This window comes from Mercurialis annua, linkage group LG4, assembly GCF_937616625.2.
Source record: "Mercurialis annua linkage group LG4, ddMerAnnu1.2, whole genome shotgun sequence".
NCBI lineage: Eukaryota > Viridiplantae > Streptophyta > Magnoliopsida > Malpighiales > Euphorbiaceae > Mercurialis > Mercurialis annua.
In genome coordinates, this window is record NC_065573.1 from 28,921,658 (window position 1) to 28,945,324 (window position 23,667).

The 23,667-nt window shown below is 28.5% G+C and overlaps 2 protein-coding genes and 1 non-coding gene across 3 annotated transcripts; all 3 read left to right on the forward strand.

Moving 5' to 3' along the window:
* Positions 1-1,531: 1,531 nt before the first annotated feature.
* On the forward strand, positions 1,532-1,604 carry TRNAF-GAA (transfer RNA phenylalanine (anticodon GAA)). The gene has a single exon. It is a non-coding gene; the product is annotated as a tRNA-Phe (tRNA).
* A 3,451-nt stretch (positions 1,605-5,055) lies between these two features.
* On the forward strand, positions 5,056-8,843 carry LOC126676856 (GDSL esterase/lipase At4g16230-like). Its single transcript, XM_050371170.2, has 4 exons — positions 5,056-5,202; positions 6,811-7,035; positions 8,139-8,400; positions 8,524-8,843. The coding sequence occupies exons 1-4, from the start codon at positions 5,056-5,058 to the stop codon at positions 8,763-8,765; spliced, it is 876 nt and encodes a 291-aa protein (XP_050227127.1). The 3' UTR covers positions 8,766-8,843.
* A 3,184-nt stretch (positions 8,844-12,027) lies between these two features.
* LOC126676179 (pentatricopeptide repeat-containing protein At3g14580, mitochondrial) lies at positions 12,028-14,273 on the forward strand. The gene has a single exon (XM_050370332.2). The coding sequence runs from the start codon at positions 12,403-12,405 to the stop codon at positions 13,735-13,737; it is 1,335 nt and encodes a 444-aa protein (XP_050226289.1). The 5' UTR covers positions 12,028-12,402; the 3' UTR covers positions 13,738-14,273.
* Positions 14,274-23,667: the final 9,394 nt, after the last annotated feature.

The following is a 23,667-nucleotide window of genomic DNA, read 5'->3' on the forward strand; positions in this document are numbered from 1 at the left end:
AATTATAGTTGTTTTAATATAAATAAAATAATTGTATATAATTTATAAATGATTAGAGTATTTAAAAATAATTTAAATAATTTTATATATTAAAAATACGATTTATTCTAATAGGGATAATTTTGTCTAAATAATTAAAAATACTGAAACAACTATCAGCTGTTGGCAAAAAGCTCCAAAATGAAGCTTTTCAAACAGCAGCTGTTGGAGGTTCAAAAAGCTCCGAAAAGCTCTAAAAAAATTCTCACCAAACACTTTAGTAGAGCTTTTTGAAAAGCAAAAGCTAAAAGCTCCTTCAAAAAGTTGAACCAAACACCCCTCTAGTATGTAATGTCACTTCTAATTTCACAAGCAAATAAACTAAAAGATATATATATCATGCGCTTCTTTAGAACAATCGGTTCATTTACAAGATCATCAACGTAGTGCAACAAGGAAAATTCAATAGAAAATCTCATATCAAAAATGTAAGCATCGAGTAGCTTTAGCTCCACTAATGAAAAATCCAGGAGGTAAATTTCAATAAGATGGACTAATTAATTCTTTTTTTAAGATGAGAAAATATCACTTAAATTAAGGATGTCATACAAAGAAACAACTCGGTAGTTATTTCACTTAAATTCAAGCATCAACGTAGTGCGATTTCAGAAGTTGCATATTAAAACAATAGAATAGTTTAACTCGATAACAATACAAGTTTGTGACATTGTTGACTTTACGTTTTGATCTTCCATTCAAAAGGGTATATCATCATTCAAATCAGCAATATTGTGGTTCTACAAAAGAATACACTCTCCTCAATAAGTCATCCCAACCTCCAATAACCTAGAAATGTTTTATAATATGGACAAGATTGTATTAAATATTTATAAAATGAGCAAAATTAATAAAATATAAATCTTAAGGTGGGCAATAGTACTTTATAAGCAGCTCATTTAATACCATTTGCTTGATTCAAATCTTGTCCGGTTATAAGCAACTTCACCTAATTTCTCAAAAGTTATCTCTGCGCTTCCAATAGTTTCCAAAAAGGTAACATGAATTAGTTGAAGCCTAATAAGCACGGAAACTTCGATAAAGTTGCGTTTCCCGTTTCGGAAACGTTTCGGAAACTGGAAACTCTTGAACACCCGTACGAAACGTTTCGGGCCGTTTCCGTATATAAAAAAAATAAAAATTTGTAAAAAAATTAAAATTATTACCCACAAATAAAAAAATCTAACTAGTTATCTATAAATTTTACATTCGCATTGCCCACATATTTTATATTTTTTATATATTTATAAAATTTTAAATATTTAGTATATTAAAATTTATTATTTTGTTAATTATCATAAATATTTAAATTAAATATATCCCTAATTTTTTGTTATTTATACGTTTCCCCCACGTTGTGTCCTTCATTTTGAAAAACTTTTGTTTTTCTGTGTCCGTTTCATATCGTTTCCGTTTCCGTTTCCGTGCTACCTAGGTTGAAGCTGATTAGAACATTTTCGTGGTATACATTTGAAGCCTTACAAATTAATCAACTGCGGGGATAGCTCAGTTGGGAGAGCGTCAGACTGAAGATCTGAAGGTCACGTGTTCGATCCACGTTCACCGCAATTTTCTTTTTCAGAATTAAAAAAAAAAAAAACACAGCCTTGCCCTCTCAACCTTGACAAAATTATTTTACCAAACAATAAATCAATTTTTGCATTTTATGACGAAGACAATGAATCAAAAACATGTACAGCAACAAGAAATCGCTTAATGACACCTTTTTTTATCAACATAATGTAAAACAATAATCATTTGTTTACTAAATTGATTTGACCAGTAATAATAATTAATGTTTCTTTAATTGCTCCAATATTGAAAGTAACTGTATATTTACCTTATAAATTATTTTGAATTTTGAACTAATAAAAATACATAAAAAATAAATCCATTAATAATTTTATAAGGATATTATAAGTAGCTAACATAATTACTACTAAATAAACTAAATTTTTTAATGAGTATAAAAATCGATTCAATTTTCAAATTGTTTTAATTGTGCTTCCACAATATTTAAACGTTGGAAAATTGGAGAGTAAGAGTTACCAATTTAAGAAAAAAACTCTAGCCGTCTCTCTCTTTGAGAAACCTCTCAAACCCTAGTAAGTTTTCTTCTTTTTGTCATTTGGGAGGTGGTTTTTGGCCGTTTTTGGCCTAAAATCACCTCCCTAATCTCTCATATTCAGTCTATTTAGCGTTCTTCATAGTTTTTATCTTTAATTTTGAATAAAATTTCTTTTTTGGCCATTTATGGTCTAGATCTAGAAATTATTTTTTATTCTAGTATCTTAATTTCATTAGATCTGATCTAATCGAAATTAAGAATAGTTTATTTTCATCGTTAGAGATGAAATTGTTTTTTGCGATGCAAGCGACTTGGATCTCTAAAACAATTAGAGCCACCATCTTACGACGGATTTCATCAAATATCGGTATGTTTTGCGTCAATATCGATGATGTCTTTAATGTTCAAGAGAAGAGATATGTCACAGAAGATGTGATCAAAGACTTTAACGATGAAGTTATAGCTGCTAGCTCTAGTAGTCGTGCGATTAAAGGTAGTAATATCATGGCGAGCGAAGCTAATCTAATTCCCTTTATTTTAAAGGTTGTAATGGATGTTTTCAACAACAACTCTTTGCTTTGTAATATTATCAGTTTGATAGCACATGACTACTTTACCTTAATTGAGATGCATAAATGTTGTTTTAATAGAAAATCTCATGTGGTAGCATATGACTATTTTAGTTTATCTAATTGGTTGGGGCATGTCCCTCCGATTATCAAATTCTATGTATTGGCTGATCAATCAGCTTTTGATTAATAGAACTTTTTATCTCAAAAAAAAAAAGAGTTACCAATTTGGAAAGATAAATTACTTTCAGAAAATATCTCTCTTAACTCTCTCTTTCTTAAACCCTAGCCGCAACAAAAGGAAGGTGATTTTGGCCATTTTTTGGTTCAAAATCACCTCTCTACCTTCTCGTTTTCTGTTCAAATCTCGTATTTAGTTTATTTTGCGTCAATAATCACAGATCTGATATCTCTTGATATTTTATTTCTTCCTTTATGGATGTTTTGTCTTCCTTTGTGGAGTTCTGGTTCTTACCCTTTATGGGTTTTGCTATTTCCCTGATGGAATTATTTACGGAGTGTAGATCTAAAGTGCTATCAGTAGAAATCTTATTTTTAATATTCTCTCAATCGGACTCATTCAAAGACCAAAGAGTCGATTTGTAATTTAAAATAACCTTCGAGTGGAGTGGACGGATCGCCGAGTTGCATATTCAAAGAGCTCCGTCAATGCGATTGAAGAAATTAGATATGGTTTTCTGTTATTTTACTGATGTTCTATTATTGTACTTCTTGAATGTATTGATTTATTCAATATTTGATCAAGTTGTATTTTTATTTCTCTATTAATGAAATTTTTATTATTCTCAAAAAAATAATTACTTTCAGAAAATATCAAATCGATTTTGGAAAATTGAATAGACTTTTACTAAATTGATCAAAGTGAGATAAATTTATAATTTTTAAAAGATTTTGATAGATTTTTAAAACATCAACAAAATTTACTTTTTAGCAAAATTAAACCTTATGTAAAAGACTTCTTAACCGCAAAAAACTTTAACCTTTTCAATTAACATTTCTATAGTTATCTTTGGGTCTCCATCATAACATTTGCTTACTTGTTGACAAATAGAAAAAACTCATTAGTCTAATTTCATAAGATACTTTTGAGGTTAATATAAAGATTAGCAATTGGGCAATCCGCCCAACTAAGGAAATTGTTTGTCAACTATTAAGAATTTTCTTAATGCATATTAACAAGAAAATGTGATGTACTTTGTTGACAATAAAAAGGATTTACATGTGAGAGATCATAAAGAGAATACAAGAATTAAAAGGCTCTATAACTATGGCAAAGAACCATAATGTTGCTTTATTTTCTTGTTTTCTGCTCTTTGTCAAGTCCACATTTGCTGCTCAATTTTATGTACGGACTTTACCGGCGATTTTCATATTTGGTGATTCTGCAATTGATATTGGGACTAATAATTACTTAAACTCATATGCAAGGGCTAATTTCCCCTACAATGGCATTGATTTTCCTCATTCTAGACCAACCGGAAGGTTTAGTAATGGTTACAACATTGGTGATCAACTAGGTACGACCTATCTTTGGTTTTAATTTATTTATCTACATAAAATATTGTCTAACGAATATTTATTTTTAACAAATATGAACCATATCTATGATTAATTACTTAGGGGTGTAAATGGACGGGCCGAGCCGAATTAGTCCTATCTCGAATTCAAGTATGTTGTAAAATCTCAAGCTCAACCGAGCATAAATTTTGAAGCTCAAGAGCTCGAACAATATTCTTGACTCAAATTTAATAAACAAATAAAAAAATTATGATTTTTTAGGTATTTAAATTTTTTGCTATAAGATATGGTATACACTTAAATTTAAATATATAAAAAGTTAATAAAATAAGAAAACAAATTATTATTTTATGTGTATGCGGCCCGTTTAGACTCGCGAGCCTTACAGTTTTTTTATTGATACTCGAGGTTGGTTCGAATTATTCGAGCCGGGCTTAAATGTTTTTCGAGTCGATCTCAAGTAACTCGCGAGCAGTTCAACTCATTTGATTCTAAAGTTGATGTAGTTTGCATTTATTTTAAATTGTATGACTCCTCACTCCAATTCATTTCAGTTTAGCCATTGAATTACTAATTTAGTAACTTCATAAGGTTTTTAAGTGAATTTTGGCCAAATTATATATATATGATAATCGGTTATATCAAATTATACCTTATATCTTATGTAAACACATAATCATCCAAAACACAACTTGATATTTTTTATAAACCAAAAAAATATATTAAAAAATTATAGTTTAATCACTAAAATAAAATAAATTAAAGCACCATAATCAAAATGAAAAACAAGTAAGGTACTGTTTTAGTGTAATAACTATTTGTTGGTTTTGATATGTTATAGCAATGATGTTTGGATTTAAAAAAAGCCCACCAGCATTTCTGGACCTTCTAAACCATACATCAATTGACTTTAAGAAGAAGGTTCAAAGAGGTGTCAACTTCGCATCTGCTGGCTCTGGAATTCTTGATCATACTGGATTTAAAGCATGGGTCAGTCACCCTTCATTTTTTACATTTCATTAACTCTTTTATATATCTAACTCTTTTTTTTAATTTCAGTAATTTTAGTGTAATTTTAAATATGAGCACTAATTCTAACTCATTTAATAAATATTAGTTTTATTTTACTCGTGATGCACATGATTAGTAATATGGTAATTAGTCATGTGATTCATTAATATATACTCTCTCTCTGTCCCATTTTATTTGTCCATTATACTCAAAGACGGAGGTAAGGTAGGGCCAGGCTGTGCCTGGGCCATACCTCACATTAAAAGAAAAATATTTCATAGCCTAATAATCTAAGTTTATGGGTTAATTACACTTCATCATTGTGCACAATAGTAAAAAGCAACATACCATCTAATACATTACTTGGATTTGATAGAAAAATCATTAGATTTTGTAGCAAAATATTATATAATAAAGTCTAATATGCAATTTAGATCAATATAAAATAATATTAAAATTAGGAAGTGTATATCGAAGCCTAATTATCATATAAATTAACATAATTTTTTTTCATATTGCATAAGCCCTATTGGAATTAAACTCTCATTTTAATTTTTCAATGTATTTCTATTCAAAAACATACCTTTTTTTTAATATTTTTCAAATATAGTAAATTTGATGCGTCTTTTTACTTTTTATTTCCATTAAGACAAATTCATTACATGTAAAATAAAATAAAATAAAAAGTCGAATTAATTTTTCATGATATTGTTTAGTTAATCAGAAAAAACTTATTTATTTGATGTATTTTTTTGAGGTATGATATTTTATTTTTTAAAAAAGTTAAATTTGTGCCCCATCTCAATTTTGGGGCTGGCTTCGTCACTGATTATACTATATTTAAATGTCCCAAAATAATTGTCACAATTGCATTATATACACATATTTTTCTCTTTTGCCTTTAATATTAATGGATATAATTTATAAAATAATGTGTACAATAAATACATTTGTGTTGGCATTTAATGTTATCATTATTGTATTGACTATATTTTTTCCAATATAGTAGTAATTCTAAATTAACTCAATAATCAAAAAAGGGTATAAAAGAAAAAAATTGTTAATATGTGTGAAAATAAAAAGTGGACAAACGAAATGGGACAGAGGGAGTAATTTATTTATAATAATAAATATAAAAAGAAAAAAGTAGATTAATTTACAATATAAAGAGAGAAATATATATATATATATATATATATATATATATATTATTGATAAATAAATAATTATAATAGTAATTAACAAAATCAATTATAGTTTATTTTCAAAAAAATTAATAGCATATTTTTAATTAATAATTTAAATTGCAAAAGACATTCACAAACAAGTACATATAAAAATATATTTTATATAATAAATTACAACTGTATAATTTATCTAAGACAAGATAGATTGTAGTTGTCACTCCTTTAACAACAATTATCCCTAACGACATTATTTTGTTTTTAGATTCTCTCTCTTTTTTTTAGTCACTGGCCGTTTTTCTTGCCTGTGTTATTATAAACACTTTTTTGGTTCCGGTCCGGTGATGCATATTAAGTATGTAAACAACACATTAATTTGTCATGATTTGGTGCAAAATGGCAGAATGAAGTAGTACCTATGACAAAGCAAATCCAACAATTTGCAACAGTAATAGGAAATATCACAGCAGCAAAGGGTGCAGGGCATACAGCTAAAATTCTATCGAAGGCGCTGTATATTTTCTGCTTCGGATCTAACGAGTTCTTTGATTATATGCGTAACAAAAGTACCACACCCAAGCCACTCTTACTGGCTACTGTCCAATCTGCTTACAGTGACCATCTAAAGGTGCTTAACTTATCCTAGTCATATTTTATTTTGTTTTGTTTAGTTTCCAATTAATAAACTAAATGACATGTAAATCTATTAGGAGTTACTGAACTTTCAAATTATTTTACAAAAATTATTAAACTTTAATTTATTTTTTTAAGTGTTTTCTTTTTATGATTGAGGGAGGGGGAGCACTTATGGAAGAAATGAACCCATAACCTTGACAATTTGTTGTTCAGCGCTTATAACATTTGAGATACAATTTGTTGGTATTTTTTAAGGTCTTTAAATTTTAATGTTTGTTTTGAAAAAGTATTTTCAATCTAATTTTACTAATGTGGTCTTCCAAATTAGAATATTTAGAGAATAATTTTCACATCAACAATCCAATTATAGTTCATGAATGCTAGTATCCATTATTAAATAATCTACACATAATTTGATAACATTATCGACGAGACACATGTTTTCCACTTAGATGGCCGCATATGTAAAATTTGAATTTTTTTTATGGAGTAGAAATTAATGTCTAGTAGCCTTAAAAAATAAATTAAAATTTAGTATCCTTTTTGAAATAATTTGCAAGTTTAGTAACCCCCAATATTCTAATTTAATTTTATTATAACATGATCTTTAAGCCTTGTCAATTTGGTTCTATATATAACTTTTTGAGCGTTGCCATATAATTTGTTTATGACTTATTTGTATTGAACGCGGTGTGGTGATGTAAACGACATGCATGAAAATTTTTACACTCGTAAGCGTTCCACGTTATATTAGCTATGCTCCAAGCAAATCCTGAATATATTTGGCAACGTTTTAAAAAAATATTAAATCAAATTAATGGAGTTTGAAAAATATAATGTATATGACAAACGCAATAGAATTGTGCAGATATAAATTCATTGGGACTTTAAATTGTGTCTAAAATAACATAAATTAAAAGTTATTTGGACTAGTTTGCAATAGTATTTTTTTTCCTTAAGAAATTAGAAAGTTGCTTTTGAGGAGTTCAAAATTAGATGTTATTTAATTCGCTATTAACGGGCACTAGTTTACAAATTGCCAATTTGTTTGAAGGGATTTCAATTTAAATTGTTTCATTTATGTGATGGAATTAGGCACTGTACAAAATGGGTGGAAGGAAATTTGCTGTGCTAGGAGTTCCGCCAATAGGATGCTGTCCGTACGCAAGATCAATTAACAAAAAAAATGGGGGTGGTGATGTTTGTATGCCTCTATTGAATGAATTTGCTCAAGCTTTCCACACCACAACTCTCACTCTATTTCAACACTTGACTTCCGAATTGCCAAATCTCAAGTACTCCATTGGAAATGTTTATAACATGACTATGGACTTATTTGACAACTATTCCCGATTCGGTGAGCATATCTACCTTTAACATTAATTAATTATAATCAGATTTGAAGAATTTAATTTTAATTGTTGTGAAATTCACTCTCAATTATGTTTAATTTTACTGATCATGTGGAAGTCATTATTAGGTTTCAAGGAGATAAAGAAGGCATGTTGTGGATCTGGAGGAGATTACAATGGAGACTATGGATGTTATGAACCTATAAAACCTAATCTTTGCAGGAATAGGAGTGAGTACTTATTCTGGGACTTGTATCATCCATCTCAAGCTGCTTCCCAATTGCTAGCTGATACCCTTTATAGTGGAGATGCTCTTTATATGACTCCAATGAACTTTAGTCAATTGGCTTTGGCTCAAGTTCATATTTAGTATCTGGGTTTTTTAGCTACTTTTCTTTTAAACTCTTATGACTTGTTACAATGTTTCATGTTAATGTTTTTGATTTATTGTCAATAAAATTAGTCATTTATTCATGTAGTTAAATATGGTTGATAATGACATTGACAAATAAAAGTAGGTATCTTAATTTTTATTAGTTTAATCTTTAAATGACATGCTATACCAAATTCATATAATAATATATTTTTGTTTAGAGTAATTATTTTGTGTAATTATTGTGTCATATCATTTATACAACAACCAATAAAATATACAAAACCTAAAATATTCTTTTATAAGAGTTTTATAATTATTTTTAAATTTTATGTGGTGATTTCAACATTCTCCGAAGAATCCTCAAATACAAAAGGCTAAATTCATTTTGGAGCTCCTATATTTTCATTTTTTTATTTATCTAATTATTTTTCAAAATTTTGTATTTCTTAAGTCTTTTAACTTGACAAATTTTATTTAATAAGTTCTTTTTTGGATATCGCTACACGTGTGTTCAAATTTTGTTAACATTACCACGTGAGAAAATGATATAGTGAATTTGGATTAATGGGTTAAGTCCTTTAATTTAATAGATCCATGTACTTTAAATTTGTATTTATCTTGCCCTTCTTCAAGTTTGGCCTTACGTGCATGTCTCGGCGAGTGTAGTGCACTCTCCTTTTCCATCCAAAAAATGACTTAAAAATTTAATATACATTAGATATATAAAGATAAAACTTTAAAAAAGGGACATAAAAAATACAGAGATCTCAAAATTTTAGCCAACACACAAAGATCAACAAAGAACATGTGCCTTGCTTAATTATCTATAATCTCTTTCCTTTATATACTTTGCTTTCCAATGATATAAAGAGAAAAGTAAAATTTGGCTTCACTGTCGCAGAATGTTACTGAGCCACACATGCATTACATAACTATAAGAACATGAGTTGGATACAAACAATTAGTTAGATCAACGTGATGGATCCCGAATTATACAAAGCCGTAGTTTCTGGAAATCTCAGACACATCGAGCTTTTAAGTACTGCTGATATGCACAAGCTTCTTCAGGTTACAACCGACCAGAAAAACACCATTCTTCACGTAGCAGCAAAATATGGAGCAATACCTATTGCAGAGAAGATAATAAATTCATGTCAAACACTTCTGCATGAAACAAATTCAAAGGGTGATTCACCATTACATATTGCATCAAGACTGGGGAACCAAGAAATGGTGAAGCTTCTAGTTGATCGTGCCCTCGCAATAGAGTTCGAAGCGGAGAAAAAGCTGCTAAGAGTGGAGAATTTGAATGGAGATACGGCTTCACATGAGGCTGTAAGATATGGGAAGTTGAAGGTGGTGGAGTTATTGGTAGGTTATGATGAACAACTGGCTAGCTTTGTAAATAAAGCTGGAGAGTCTCCTCTTTTTCTTGCTGTGGATCGGCAGTACTATGTGATTGCTCAGTGCATCCTAGTTGCTGCTCCAAATTGCTCCTATGGAGGAAGAAATGGGATGAATGTATTGCATGCCGCTATCATTAGAGGAGAAAAGGGTAAGTTTGTAGTCAAACATATATATTTAGTTTCAACTTGGATTTTTGTGTTCAAATTAGAGAATTCACTATTCTGTAAATGGAAAATGAGTTAAGGAAAAACTAGTTTTTAAATTTAAACTTTTACATCTTTTATAAAATATGATTAAACTTTTTAATTTTTGCAATTATGTCCAATTTGAAAAGTATTTTTTATATTTTTGTCTAAAATTTTGAATTTTATTTTTAAATCTAAATATTTACGTCTTTCATCAATTTCGACCAGACTTTTTTGTCACTCCATTTAGAAGTTAGAAAACATTTTTAAAATTTGATCGTAATTGATAAATAACGTAAAAAATAAATTTAAAAAATGAAATTCAAAGTTTCGGATACAATTGCAAAAAATATATTTCAAATTAGATATATTTGTAAGGATTAAAAGATTTAGTCGCAATTGATAAAAAAACGCAAATATTTGAATTTTAAAAAATAGTTAAACTTACAGAAATTAGGGCAAATTGATAAATATATCCACAACAGGGGCGGATGCAAGTGCACAAGGGTGGGGTCCATGGACCCCACCTCCTTTAAGAAAAATAAAATTATATTTATACATATTAAAAACCCCATTAAATTAATATAATAAAGTCATTAATTATTGATAACAATAAGTTATTTGTAAGTTTTTTTATAACATTTAGCTTATGAATAATAAAATTTATTATCTAATAGATTTATGCATTACATAATTATATACACTTTTAAAATTAAAATAGCAATAAAAAATTATTTAACCCTAAATTTTTGCACGCCTTATACCAAAATTATAGATTATATGTAAAATATGAATAAGCATTGTATAATTATAATGTAAATTATACTTTCAAAAAAGTAGTAAAAAGAAATCCGTCGAGTACAAATGAGAGTTTTAAATAATTAAAGTTAAATATTAAAATACATGTGTAATACTAAGTGGTTTTAATATTTATATATATATATCATTTAAATTTTGAGTAGAAATTATATATTTTTTATATTTTTTATTTATTCACTACTATTAAATTTTAAAAGTTTATGTTTATTTAATTTTATTTAACAATTTAGTCTTCAACAAACTTTTTTCAATGAATTACTTTAAAGATATAACAACAAGATTTATTTGCAGTTAAATTTAACAAGTTATCTTTTTTCAATCATTTGACTTGCATTTGAACAAATTCATATATGCAAAAAGACCGATGAAGAGTAATTTAAAAAGTACAATAAAAGATGAGTGGCTGAAATTGTGTTTAATAGCGTATATAAAAAATAATTTATTTAATAGTGTGAGTAAACATAAGATATTTTCATAAAATGAAAATTCATCGAGAATAATTATAAAAAAATTGTTTTATTATTTATATTATTTTATTAAACAATCTACATGTTTATACAATTTAAAATTTTAGTATATATGTAGACCTCACCATGTGGGATTTCTGGATATATACTAAAGAGTACATTTTTGCTGCATAAAATAAAAATATATCATTTTACTTCAAAAGGAACAATTTTCAGTGTGATTATATTTTAAACTGTAAAATATGAACAAAAATTTACTGCAATTTCTTAGGTTGCCCCACCTGTGTTTCATTTTTTTTTTTGCCATAAATTGATTATTAATTAAAGAGAAAATTATTATAACACCCCTCACATTTGATATAATTTACAGTTTAGTCTCTTTTATTTAAAAATTAAATTATATAGCCCCTCACTTTTATTTTGATCAACGATTTAGTCCTTCCGAACATTTTGAATGTTAATCAACGAAGTCAACAAAATTATATGGTCCCCTACTTTTATTTTTCTCAACGATTTCACCCCTCACTTTTATTTTTGTCAATGATTTTGTCCCTTGTTTTTAATAATTAATTTACACATAAGTCCTTCGACTTCATTAACTAACACTAAAATAGATGGATGGGCTAAAATGTTGACGGAAGTAAAAGTGAGGGGTCACATGGTTTAATTTTTTAAAAAAAGAAATTAATGTGTGAATTATATCAAATGTGAGGGTTTTCATAGTGATTTACTCTTAATTAAAATAAAAGTACCATGCTGAAAGAAACAAAAGTTCAAGTACCGTCTGAAAATTTCCCTCCTAAAAATATATCGCCACTGCGCATGCGTTGTGCGATAATATGCACCCAAGAAAAAACTGCCATGCGCAAAAGCATTAAAATGCTGTCACGTTTATTTCTTGCTCACAATACAGAATTCTTACACTGCCGTCACAAATTTAAACTCCAAACCCCACTCTTTTTAATTCCTAATTATTTCACTTCTTTCTCTACATCACCTTCTTCTCTTGACCCCCACTCCAAGCTAACCCACAGAGACTGGTTATCTGCCACTGAAGTCATACGAATCTTTGAAAACATTCAAGACCCAAATTCAGTTCTCCCACTATGGAAACAGTACACTACCAGAAAAGACTATAAACCCAATGAACCTCTTTACACTCTTGTCATCAACTATCTCTCCAAAGCTAAAAACTTTGATGCTATTGAAGATATTATGCGTAGAATCAAGCTCGACAAGAATAGTTGTCGATTGTCTAATGATTTCTTTTACAACGTCATCAAAATTTACGGACAATTAGCGGGTCGAATAAGGAAGGGTATAGATACCCTTTTTGATATGCCCAAGGGGTATAATTGTTGGCCTAATGTGAAGACTTTTAATCTTGTCTTGAATTTGCTTGTGTCTGCCAGGATTTTTGATGTTGTTCATGAGATTTATGTGAAAGCTCCTGTCTTGGGTGTTGAGATTGATGCTTGTTGTCTTAATATTTTGATGAAGGGGTTGTGTGAAAATGGGGATTTGGAGGGTGCATTTCAGGTGCTCGACGAATTTCCTAAACAAAGATGTAAGCCTAATGTGAGAACATTCTCTACTTTGATGCATTACTTGTGTGCAAAAGCGGATGTCAATAAGGCTTTTGGATTGCTCGAAAGGATGGAGATTGAGGAAATTGAGGTCGATACCATTACTTATAATATCTTGATTTCGGGGTTGAGGAAGCAAGGAAGGATTGATGAAGGGATCGAGTTGTTGCGGGAAATGAAGATGAAGGGGAATGAACCGAATGCGGGGTCTTATCAAGAGGTTTTGTATGGTTTGCTCGATGTAGGGAGGCTTGTGGAAGCAAAAGAGTTGATCGGTAGGATGGTTCGTGAAGGTAATAGCCCTGGTTTTGTGTCGTACAAGAAATTAATTGATGGTCTTTGCAAGGGGAAGTTGATTAAGGATATTGATTGGGCTTTAAAGCAAATGCTGAGGCAAGGCTTTGTCCCAAAGATGGGAATGTGGAAGCAGATCGTAGGGTGCGTAGTTTCCGAGAGTAATGCCTCTAGCAGCATTTATATCAGTCAAATCATTGGTGGCTAGCTTGATTGAATGTTTAGAATGTTCGGATGTGTTTCCCATAAGTCGATGCATAGCTGTTTCTATGTATAATGTATATGTTTGAAGCAATTGGCAAATGAGGAGGCATTGTATTCCAAGTAATTCCCTTAAGCTATCTCTGATTTCCAATAATTGATTTGCTTGTCAAATACCTGATGTACATGCTGTTATCTGATTTTCCTGAGCTGCTGTCAATTGCTTTCTAGCTAAAACATCAATGTGAGCCTGATACACATTTGTTTGCGAATGACATTGTCGAGGGAGTAACATTGATCTCCTGCTCTTGGAGTCCGGCTCGACTCATAATGCAATTAAGCATCTTAAGAGTTTAGTTCGGTTCGACTCAGGATGCATTTAAGCTTCTTCAGAGTTTTGTTCGGCAGAAATTGGAAAACTGATTTGGTCCATTTCATTTAGGTAGAGTATATGCCAATGTTGTCACTTTTGTATTCATGACATTCTGAGAATTCATGTCACAGTTATTTATGACATTCTCATAATTATCCCTTTTAGCTATTTATTTTTGGAGAAATTATTAGGTAGACTCACTCCACTCCACCACGTCATCCGTAGACTAAACCAATCATATACTTACTGGATTACTAAATACCTCCCCTTTTTACTACCTACCGCTCCTACACTTTACTCTTTTGCCCTTTTCCCTATTTCTATATAAAACCTCTTAATACATTCAAACTAAAACCATATTCTACGTGGCTGTTTCCGACTGTGACCGGAAACGTCGCAGCTGGATTTTTAAAAAAAATAAATAAATATATAATTAATTTTTTTTTTTGTAATTTTAATTATTTTAAAAACTTAATCGATTTAATATTTACTGAATATTAATAGTATGGCTTAATATTTTTTCATACGGCTGAATCAGAATCTGTGATCGAACCTTTGTAACGCTCACCTCGAGCACATCTCAAAAGCTTTCGTTTTCTCCCGTTTTTATGAGACGAGATGACTAACTCAAACTCAATCCCTATAGCAATATTCTTAGCCCAACAAAAATAATTACGTTTGAAAATTTATAAAATTTAAAACTTTTTTTTAATAAATATACTGTCGGCAGCGATATTGTTCGCCGGCGCTGGCAGAAGGGGGGTCGTCCCTCCACAATATGGGAAGTCCCTCCTTGTGGAGGGATGTCCCTCCGAGACGTCTCCCCGAGACGTCCCCCCTAAAAAATAAAATAAAAAATATTTTTTTATCTTGGAAAAACCGGAAAAATTTGTTTCTGAACGTCGATAATCGTTACTCGACGAATTGTAATTGTTGTCCGTCATTTTAATCGACTTTGCGTATATGTTCGAATGAGTTGAGAGATTTTTTTGGTTTTAGTTTTACTAGAAGGGCGAAAATATCTTTTATAAGGGCGGTGTTAAGTAAAAAGGGGTGACGAATAAGTAAAACCCTATACTTATTAGATGTAATTCATATACTTTACTTACTTTCTACTAGTTTATACGATCTAATTTAAATTTGAGACATATTTTAAGTGCTATACATTTCCATAAAAAAAAATGCTATACATAATCAATGAAAAGGTAATATATGTGTCCAAATTATACCTTGATTTACATTGGGTCCAATTTATTACTCCTTCCGTCTTAAAAAGATAAGTCACCTTATTATTTTTTACATCCTAAATTATAGGACACTTTATTTAATTTGATAGATAATTTTAAAACTAAAAATTTCATTTATCCTTAATAAATACTTCCTCTGTCTTATTTATAAGTCATATTGTTGTTTTCCATCACATTGTAAATATTTTTAAAATTTTACATACTTTTGTAAGAATTTCTTTATTCTTTTTGGTTTTAATGGGCCATTTCCTTTTTATTTTTTTTCCCTAAAAGTTTAGGCCCATTGAATTATATATATAAAAAAAAAATAGTAGATGTATTTAATATGTATGTATGTATGTATGTATGTATGTATGTATGTATGTATAAATGAATCAACAACAATATAATGCCTTCATTAAATTTATCAACAGTTGAATTTATTATTACACACATATGAATTTATATAAAAAAATTAAACCTTACAATTTTTTATTTCACATAAGAAATCAGATCTCAGAAAATAATTCAAATACATCTTAAAAAAGAAATCAAATATATCTTAGAAATAATTTAAATACATCTCATAAACAGTTAATATACATCTCAAAAACAGCACACATATGTCTCAGTACCATCTTAAATATATGATATATATATATTAGATATATAAATACATAGGAATTTATGTGTATATATTATGTATATACATGTTGAATAATAATTTAAATATATTTCAAAAAGAAATCAGATATATCTTATAGAGATGCATCTCATAAACAACTAAGATATATCTCTAAAATAAAACTCTAGTTAACTGGTTTAGGTTTAGATTTAGGATTTGAAATTTTAAAAACTATGGTTAACTAGTTTAAATAATACGTGTGTGTGTGTTATAAATTTTAATGATTAAAATTTCATATATTTTCTAATTTACACGTAGAAATCCTAAACATAAAACTATATGTAAACATTATTTCATTTAAATATATTTTTATATTTTAGGACAATATATATTTATATTTTAGAGCGTTGTATTTGATAGTTATAAATATAGTTTTAAATATTTGCATTGATTTACATATTCAGAAAAATAGTTTAAGTTTTTTTTATTTTTCTGCATATATAATTTGAATTTCTGTAGTTTTTTTTTAAAAATGGATATAATGGAAATTAAAAAATATTAGACTATAGTAAAAAAATTATTCTATAAATTTTATTTTATTTTGTATCTATATTTATAAATGTTATATGGTTAAAACCGTAAAATTGGAAAATCAAACCGTTTTGAATTGTTATATCGATTTAATAGTTAACCGTTTGATATTTTAAATATACGTTTATAATTTTAAAAATTATACTATTATGGTTCGGTTTATATATAATTCTCATGGATCGGCTAGCCGGTTCATGCCTCCCTTAATATTTTTCACTTTAATATGAAATATTTTCTTAATTTTATATTCCTGCAAATTTTTATACAAAGAACATTTTTGACATGCTTATTGCATATCATATGATATTTACAAAGGTTTATCCTCATATCTTTCTATTTTTCACCTTTTATTTCTTTGGTCCCTGGTGTATTTTATTTTTTTTTGTTAGTTTTTATACTTTTCTTTTTTTATTATTTTACAATGATTTTGTCCTTATAAAGTATATTACGAACAAAATAAACAAATTCTTTTAAAAAAAAAACTAAGTAAATAATAAATTTATAAAAGTTAGACTAAAATAAAAGCACATGAACTAAGTAAATAAAAAGTAAAAATATAGAGATTAAATAGAAAAGAAAAACAGACTAAGGAGCAAGTAAACAAAAAATGAAAAGTAAAAAATTTAACGATGAGTTATTGTCTTTCACAAAATGTAAGTTTATGGTAATTCTTATTCATAAACATTATAATATTAGAGTGAGAAATCATTGAATGTCTAGTAAATTCCTTTACCCTGCTAGGGAGGACAATGGGGTGTGGATTACCTGTTCTTCAGGGAGTTCGTCCCTAATAAGTTGGTGATTTCCATAAATTATCCTCATGAATACAGGGAATTCGTCCCTCATAAGTTGGTGAATTCCATAAATTATCCTCATGAATACAGGAATTAAAAAAATTATTTCCTATCCATGATGAGGGATGGAAAGAAGACAGAAAATATCGTCCCCATCCTATGAGGATTGGCATTCCTATCCTCATGAGGACCAATATATATATAATTTTATTTTATTTTTTATTAGTATAAACATGATTGAAAATATATAATATCATAAAAAATAATCAAATTTTATATAATCATTTTTTTCACAAAAATAATAAAATTATTTATAATAGGAATCTTTATGAGGATAGAAATTTATAGAGATAGAGACAGGTATAACTTCATCCTTACTAATTAAATGGGGATGGAGATAGGAATTTCCTATAAATTTAGAGATGTGCATCAGTCGGTTTGGTTCGTTCCGGTTTGAAATATGTATGTTAAAACTGAATAAAACTGAATGAAAACAAACCAGACCGAATAAAACGAAAACAAATCGAGCCAATTCTCCCCATTGAATCCTTCGAAGATGCCCCGCCCCTTGTCCCCGAAGATGGGTAATATGTACTCAAAAAATGTTGCCGAGATGACTGATTAGAGCCTTTTTAGCCTTTAGAAAAAGGCTCTCATGTGAAGCTAATATGGCTGGCTACATACAAGTATAGCCAAATCAAGATGAGACGGGACGGACGGTCAGAGGCGGCATATTCCTGTATACAAGACGGACCCGGCTCTTCCTCTGACTCATACGGCTCGAATCATTCTCAGATGCCCGGAGAGGCATCCTTTCCTTATTTGTTGGGTTGGTTAACGCGCGCGCAAACGAGCACCGGGCTAGTATAGAATCCGTTTTGATAAAATAGGCTGCAGGCTAATCCGCCTCTTTAAGAGGGCAGCATCCGATTTCTAACTACGAGTAGGAGCGTAGCCACTCGGGTCGATGGAATGGAGTATTTTGATTTGTTCGTTTAAAACATTTGTTCTAACTTAACATTCACAGATTTAAATCTGCTAATATTTAGAGCTTTCACCACACTGCCATGAGCAACTGTATCACAAAATTCCCTTGCCTACATTTCAAAACAAACAACAAGTAATTACTCCTTCCGTCCCATAAAAATAGGCAAAATGGCTATTTTAGACATCACACAATATAAACAAAGTTATTATACTCCATTAAGTTAAATAATACCAATATTAATCTTCATCAATTTCAACCATTTTTATTATATTCTATAAATCATCATTAATTATCACTTTATACAATACGAAAATTAATAATAAATTTATCTTTTCAAAATTTAACTACAATTTCAACACAATAGTTATCTTTTCCAATTTCTATAATATAAGTTAATAATATTTAAAATATTTAACTAATCAAATTAAAATTATTAGTGAAAATTTTAAAATATAACTATTTTAACTATTACTCTATGTGCAAACTCTATTTTCGCTATTTGTATGGGACTGAAGGATTTATGTACAAATTCTATTTTGTCTATTTGTATGACTAGAGGGAATATTACTATTATGTATAGAAAACAGAAAAAAAAACATTTCTTGCATGGCTATAATTTTTTTCATTTAAAAATCAAACAAGCATCTTTGACAAAAAGAAAAAAAAAATCAAACAATCATTAAAAATGTAGAAACTTTTCATCGATAATAGTGGCAAAATGCTTCAAGAAACGAAAAAGATGGAAAACAATAAAATTCTTAAATTCTCAATTAAAGTGAAATTCTAAAAGTTCTGTCAAAGCATATATATATGTTTTTTCTTTTTTAATAAAGCCAAAATGGTACTAGTATTCAAGTTGACAGCTAATATTACTTTGATTTTAAACTTTGACTTTAAGTAATACTAGAATTAAGTGTAATTTAAATATTTATTCTTAAAAGACTAAAATATTCATTAAACCCATTAGACGGAAGATAACAAAATCCTAAAATAAAACACAGTAAACCATTGGTCTTTAAGTGCTAGAATGCGCTTTACTTATCATATTTTAGAGGCTATATTTGGGAGCTCGTGTATCTTTCATAGTCATCATCACATTAGCTTCATGTTAAGGGCATCAACCAAAAAGAAAGAAATTTCAGACTTAAATAGACGGCGATACTTCTTTTGAATTGGTTTTAAAGAATTAATGGCTACCAACAGTTAGGAGGAGGGTACATAATTGGTGGCTTTGGTTTGATTTTATCTAAAATCAATCGAAATCGACCAATTAAAATTAATTAATTTTTCAATTCAACTGAATAAAATTATAAGTTCAGACCAGCACTGAACCTGACTTATATAATTTATAAGTATTTAGTTTTGAATTGTTAGCAAAAATATATATACAAGTTATTATATTATTTTTTTTAGGAAAATTAACTTTTTTAATTATATTTAATTTTTATAAAACCACATCTGAACTAAATTATATCATTTCACAAATCGTTTATTGCTATGACTTTTGGTCCGGTTTTATTTCTACACATTTCTTACGGTAATTTTTATTGTAGATTGTTAGGAGATCTTTTCACAATAGTTTTATTATTTTGACTATATGCATATATTTTTTTATAATTGGGAATGGGGGAGCGTTTGTGGGAGAATTTCAATCCACGATCTAGAAATTTGCCGCCTAGCACTTATATAATTCGAGGTATTGATCATCGGTAGTATATGCATGTTGATATTCATTTAAATTAAAAGGTGAATAAATATAAATCCATTAAATATTATATAAAAATTAAACTTATTAAATGAAAAGAAATTTGTATGTGATTATGTAGGGAAAATTATAAAAATATTGGTACAGAAAATAATTTTCCGACATTCTGAAAAAAAAACATTTAGAAAAATACTTAATTAAAAAATACACTAAAAAAATCCTTGAAATACATCTAAAAATACTTAAAATACACCATATATAACAGCCAACAAAAATCATCAGTCAACATTGAGCATACAGCATGTTGACCGCCATTGACTATCACTGGTCGGATAATTTTCCGGTCAAAATTCCAGCAATTGGTCATCAAACTTTGGTGATGTATTTTTACTGTTTTTTTGTGTTTTTTTTCAAAATGCAGTATTTTTATAAATATAATTAAAAATAGACAAGTAGTCAAATAAAGAGGGTAAGTTTTTAAAGCTTATAGTATTTTTGTAAATAAGTTTTAAATGAATGTGAATGATGCACTTTCTTTAAATAAAGATTATATTATCATAATCAATAATAAATTATTCTAAAATCTAAATTATTATATAAAATTTAAAAATTATAATTTTATCATTTTTAGTAATTATTTTAGTAAGGTTAGTAATAAAACTTCAATTTATTTACTTTTTTGGGATTCACTATTTCAATTCTTAGTAGAATAAAAAAAGTTTCAAAAGATAATAAAACCCTTTTTATCATTAGGGAGGATTTTAGTATTTGTAAAAAATATCAAAAAATGATCTTTCATCGAAAGAAAAATCAACTGTAAAGTCTCAAATCTAGCCACACAATTGTGCTAGAGGGTTGTTATAGAATAAACTATCTCTAAAAATATTCATGGCTATTGAATCCACCACCTAGTTTCACCTAAACTACTTGTAATTGGTTAATATAAAAAAACTAAAAAGCACGGAAACTTCAATGAAATTGCGTGTCCCGTTTCAAAATATTTCGGAAATCAGAAATTCTCAGAAATTCTCGGAAACTCAGAAGAAAACGTTTCGGGCCGTTTTCATATAAAAAAACCTAAAAGAATTTCAACAAATAATTATTTTAAATTAATTACTCATAATTTTTATTGTTTATTTTGTCTACAATAAAACTTATCTTCTTATTTTTATTGGGTTGAATTAAATTTGATTTATTTTATTAATTGGTATAAATATATAAATAAAATTTAATAAATATAACATTTTATAATTTATAATATTATAAATATATTTCTATATTTTTATTATTTATACGTTTTGTGTCCTTCATTTTAAAAAAAAATTATATTTTTCCATGTCGTTTTCATTTTTTGTTTTCATTTCCGTGCTATCTATGGGCCTGTTTGGTTCAGCTGTTTCTTATAGTTAAAAATTGCTAGCTGTTAGCTGTTAGCTGGTAGCTGATAGACCATAAGTGTTTGGTGAGATTTGATTAGTTGTTACCGTTTATATATAAAATAACTGTAAAAGGGCATAATTTTTATTTTTATTTATTAATTTATAAATATATTATATTATATAATAGTCAATAAAAATATTAAAAAAAATTATAAGAAGGAACGTTTAGTTTAAACTTATTTAAATATTTTTTTGATAAATTTATGATTTATTTTAAAAAATAATTAAATTATAGTTTTGTTAATATAAATAAATAATATTAGATAATTTAAAAATGATTAGAGTATATAAAAATAATTTAAACAACTATATATATATATATATATATATATATATATATATATATATATATATATTAAAAACAATATACCCTAATAGGGCTAGTTTATTTAAATAATTAAAAATATTTAAAAAGCTATCAGCTGTTGGTAAAAAACTTTAAATGGAGTTTTTTGAAAAGCAGTTGTTGGAAGTTCAAAAAGCTCCAAAATTTTTTAGAAAATTCTCACCAAACATTTTAGTGGAGCTTTTTGAAAAATAAAAGTTAAAAGTTGCACTAAAAAACTGAATCAAACACCCACATAATTGACAAGTTGCAATTGACCTACTTTCAGTTATGTCTCACGATTTCTCTTGCTCTATCTATGGCTGGTGCATAGGATGTATCCAAAGAATATCTAAAAAATCAAACCTGAATTTCAAAAATCTTTGTCAATTAATTTGACTAATTTGTTGTCATTTAATTTTTCAAAATTAATTTAATTACACCTATATAACATTCATGTAATTTTTCAAAAATAATAATAAAATTATCAATTAAAATGCCATATAGTTTGAATAAATTAATTTAAAAGGATTACTATATCAATTTTAGAAAATTGAATATTTGCCAAATAAAAATAGACTTATAATTTTTCTTAAATATCAAAAAAAAAAAAAATTGGCAGCATTCAACTTTTATTTTATGATATTTATTTTTTTAAATGATTCAAATGGTAGAATGCGCTTTAGATTTTTATGTCCAATGCCCTGCCTTCCACGGCATCTGGAAAACAACACTATGTCAATTCAATTTTTATTTTTAACGTTACAATCTGTGCTGTTAACGTTAAACATCAGTTTCACTTTGCCAATTTGTCTTCTTTTGAGCTGAAACCAGGGGTGTAAACGAACCGAGCCGCTCGCGAGCAGCTCGGTGTTCGGCTCGATAAGAGCTCGGTTCATGTTCGTTCGTATTCTAAACGAACCGAGCTCGAGCTTGATTTTATGTTCGTTAATATAAACGAGCCGAACATGAACATAGTGGTGTTCGGCTCGTTTATGTTCACGAACAGCTCGAATAAGAGTTCGTGAACAAGCTCGTGAACGAGCTCGATTAAAAGTTCGTGAACATGTTCGTGAACGAGCTCGTATATAGTTCACGAACAAGCTAGTTTAGAAACTCAATTAGGTGTTCGCGAAGTAATTTACATTTAAATTAATGTATATAATTATGTTTCTAATTTATTCAGCTCATATTTGTGAACGAGTTCGATTAGAATATTGTTTTTAATTTATTTAATTCATATTCGTATTTGTTTGTTCGTTTATCCACTAAACGAGTGAGCTCGCGAACGAGCTCGTATAGTACTTATCGAACTCGTTCGCGAGGTTGTTCGTGAACGAGCTCGTTTACTACTTATCGAGCTTGTTCGTGAGCTCGTTCGCGAACTTGTTCGTTAGGCGGCTAAACGAACGAACACGAGCTGAACGCGAACCGAACATGAACACTATAAAATCTAAACGAACCGAACATGAACACTCCGTTTAAAGCTCGACTGAACATGAACCGAACATGAACACCTTGTTCACTAAACGAACCGAACATGAACACTCTAAAGCTCGGCTCGGCTCGGTTCATTTACACCCCTAGCTGAAACCCAAATTATATTAATACTCCATTTGGTATAAAAACATTAATGGCTACCGAAAGTTAGGAGTGTGATGGCTTTGGTTTGAATTTATTTAAACTGAATCGACCAATTAAAATTAATTAATTTTTCAATTGAACTGAATAAAACTTATAAATTCAGACCAGCACTAAACCTAGCTAATTTAGCATATACTCCATAATCTATACTAAGTATTTAGTTTTGAGTTGTTAGCAAAAATATATATACAAGAAATTATAGTACTATTTTTTTTAGGAAAAATTGA

Excerpts from the sequence above, each read along its gene's own strand:
- LOC126676856 (XM_050371170.2), top strand. The coding sequence starts at position 5,056 with ATGATGTTTGGATTTAAAAAAAGCCCACCAGCATTTCTGGACCTTCTA. Across the intron at positions 5,203-6,810 it reads ATACTGGATTTAAAGCATGG|AATGAAGTAGTACCTATGAC; the intron begins GTCAGTCACCCT and ends GCAAAATGGCAG. Across the intron at positions 8,401-8,523 it reads TGACAACTATTCCCGATTCG|GTTTCAAGGAGATAAAGAAG; the intron begins GTGAGCATATCT and ends AGTCATTATTAG.
- LOC126676179 (XM_050370332.2), top strand. The coding sequence starts at position 12,403 with ATGCTGAAAGAAACAAAAGTTCAAGTACCGTCTGAAAATTTCCCTCCT.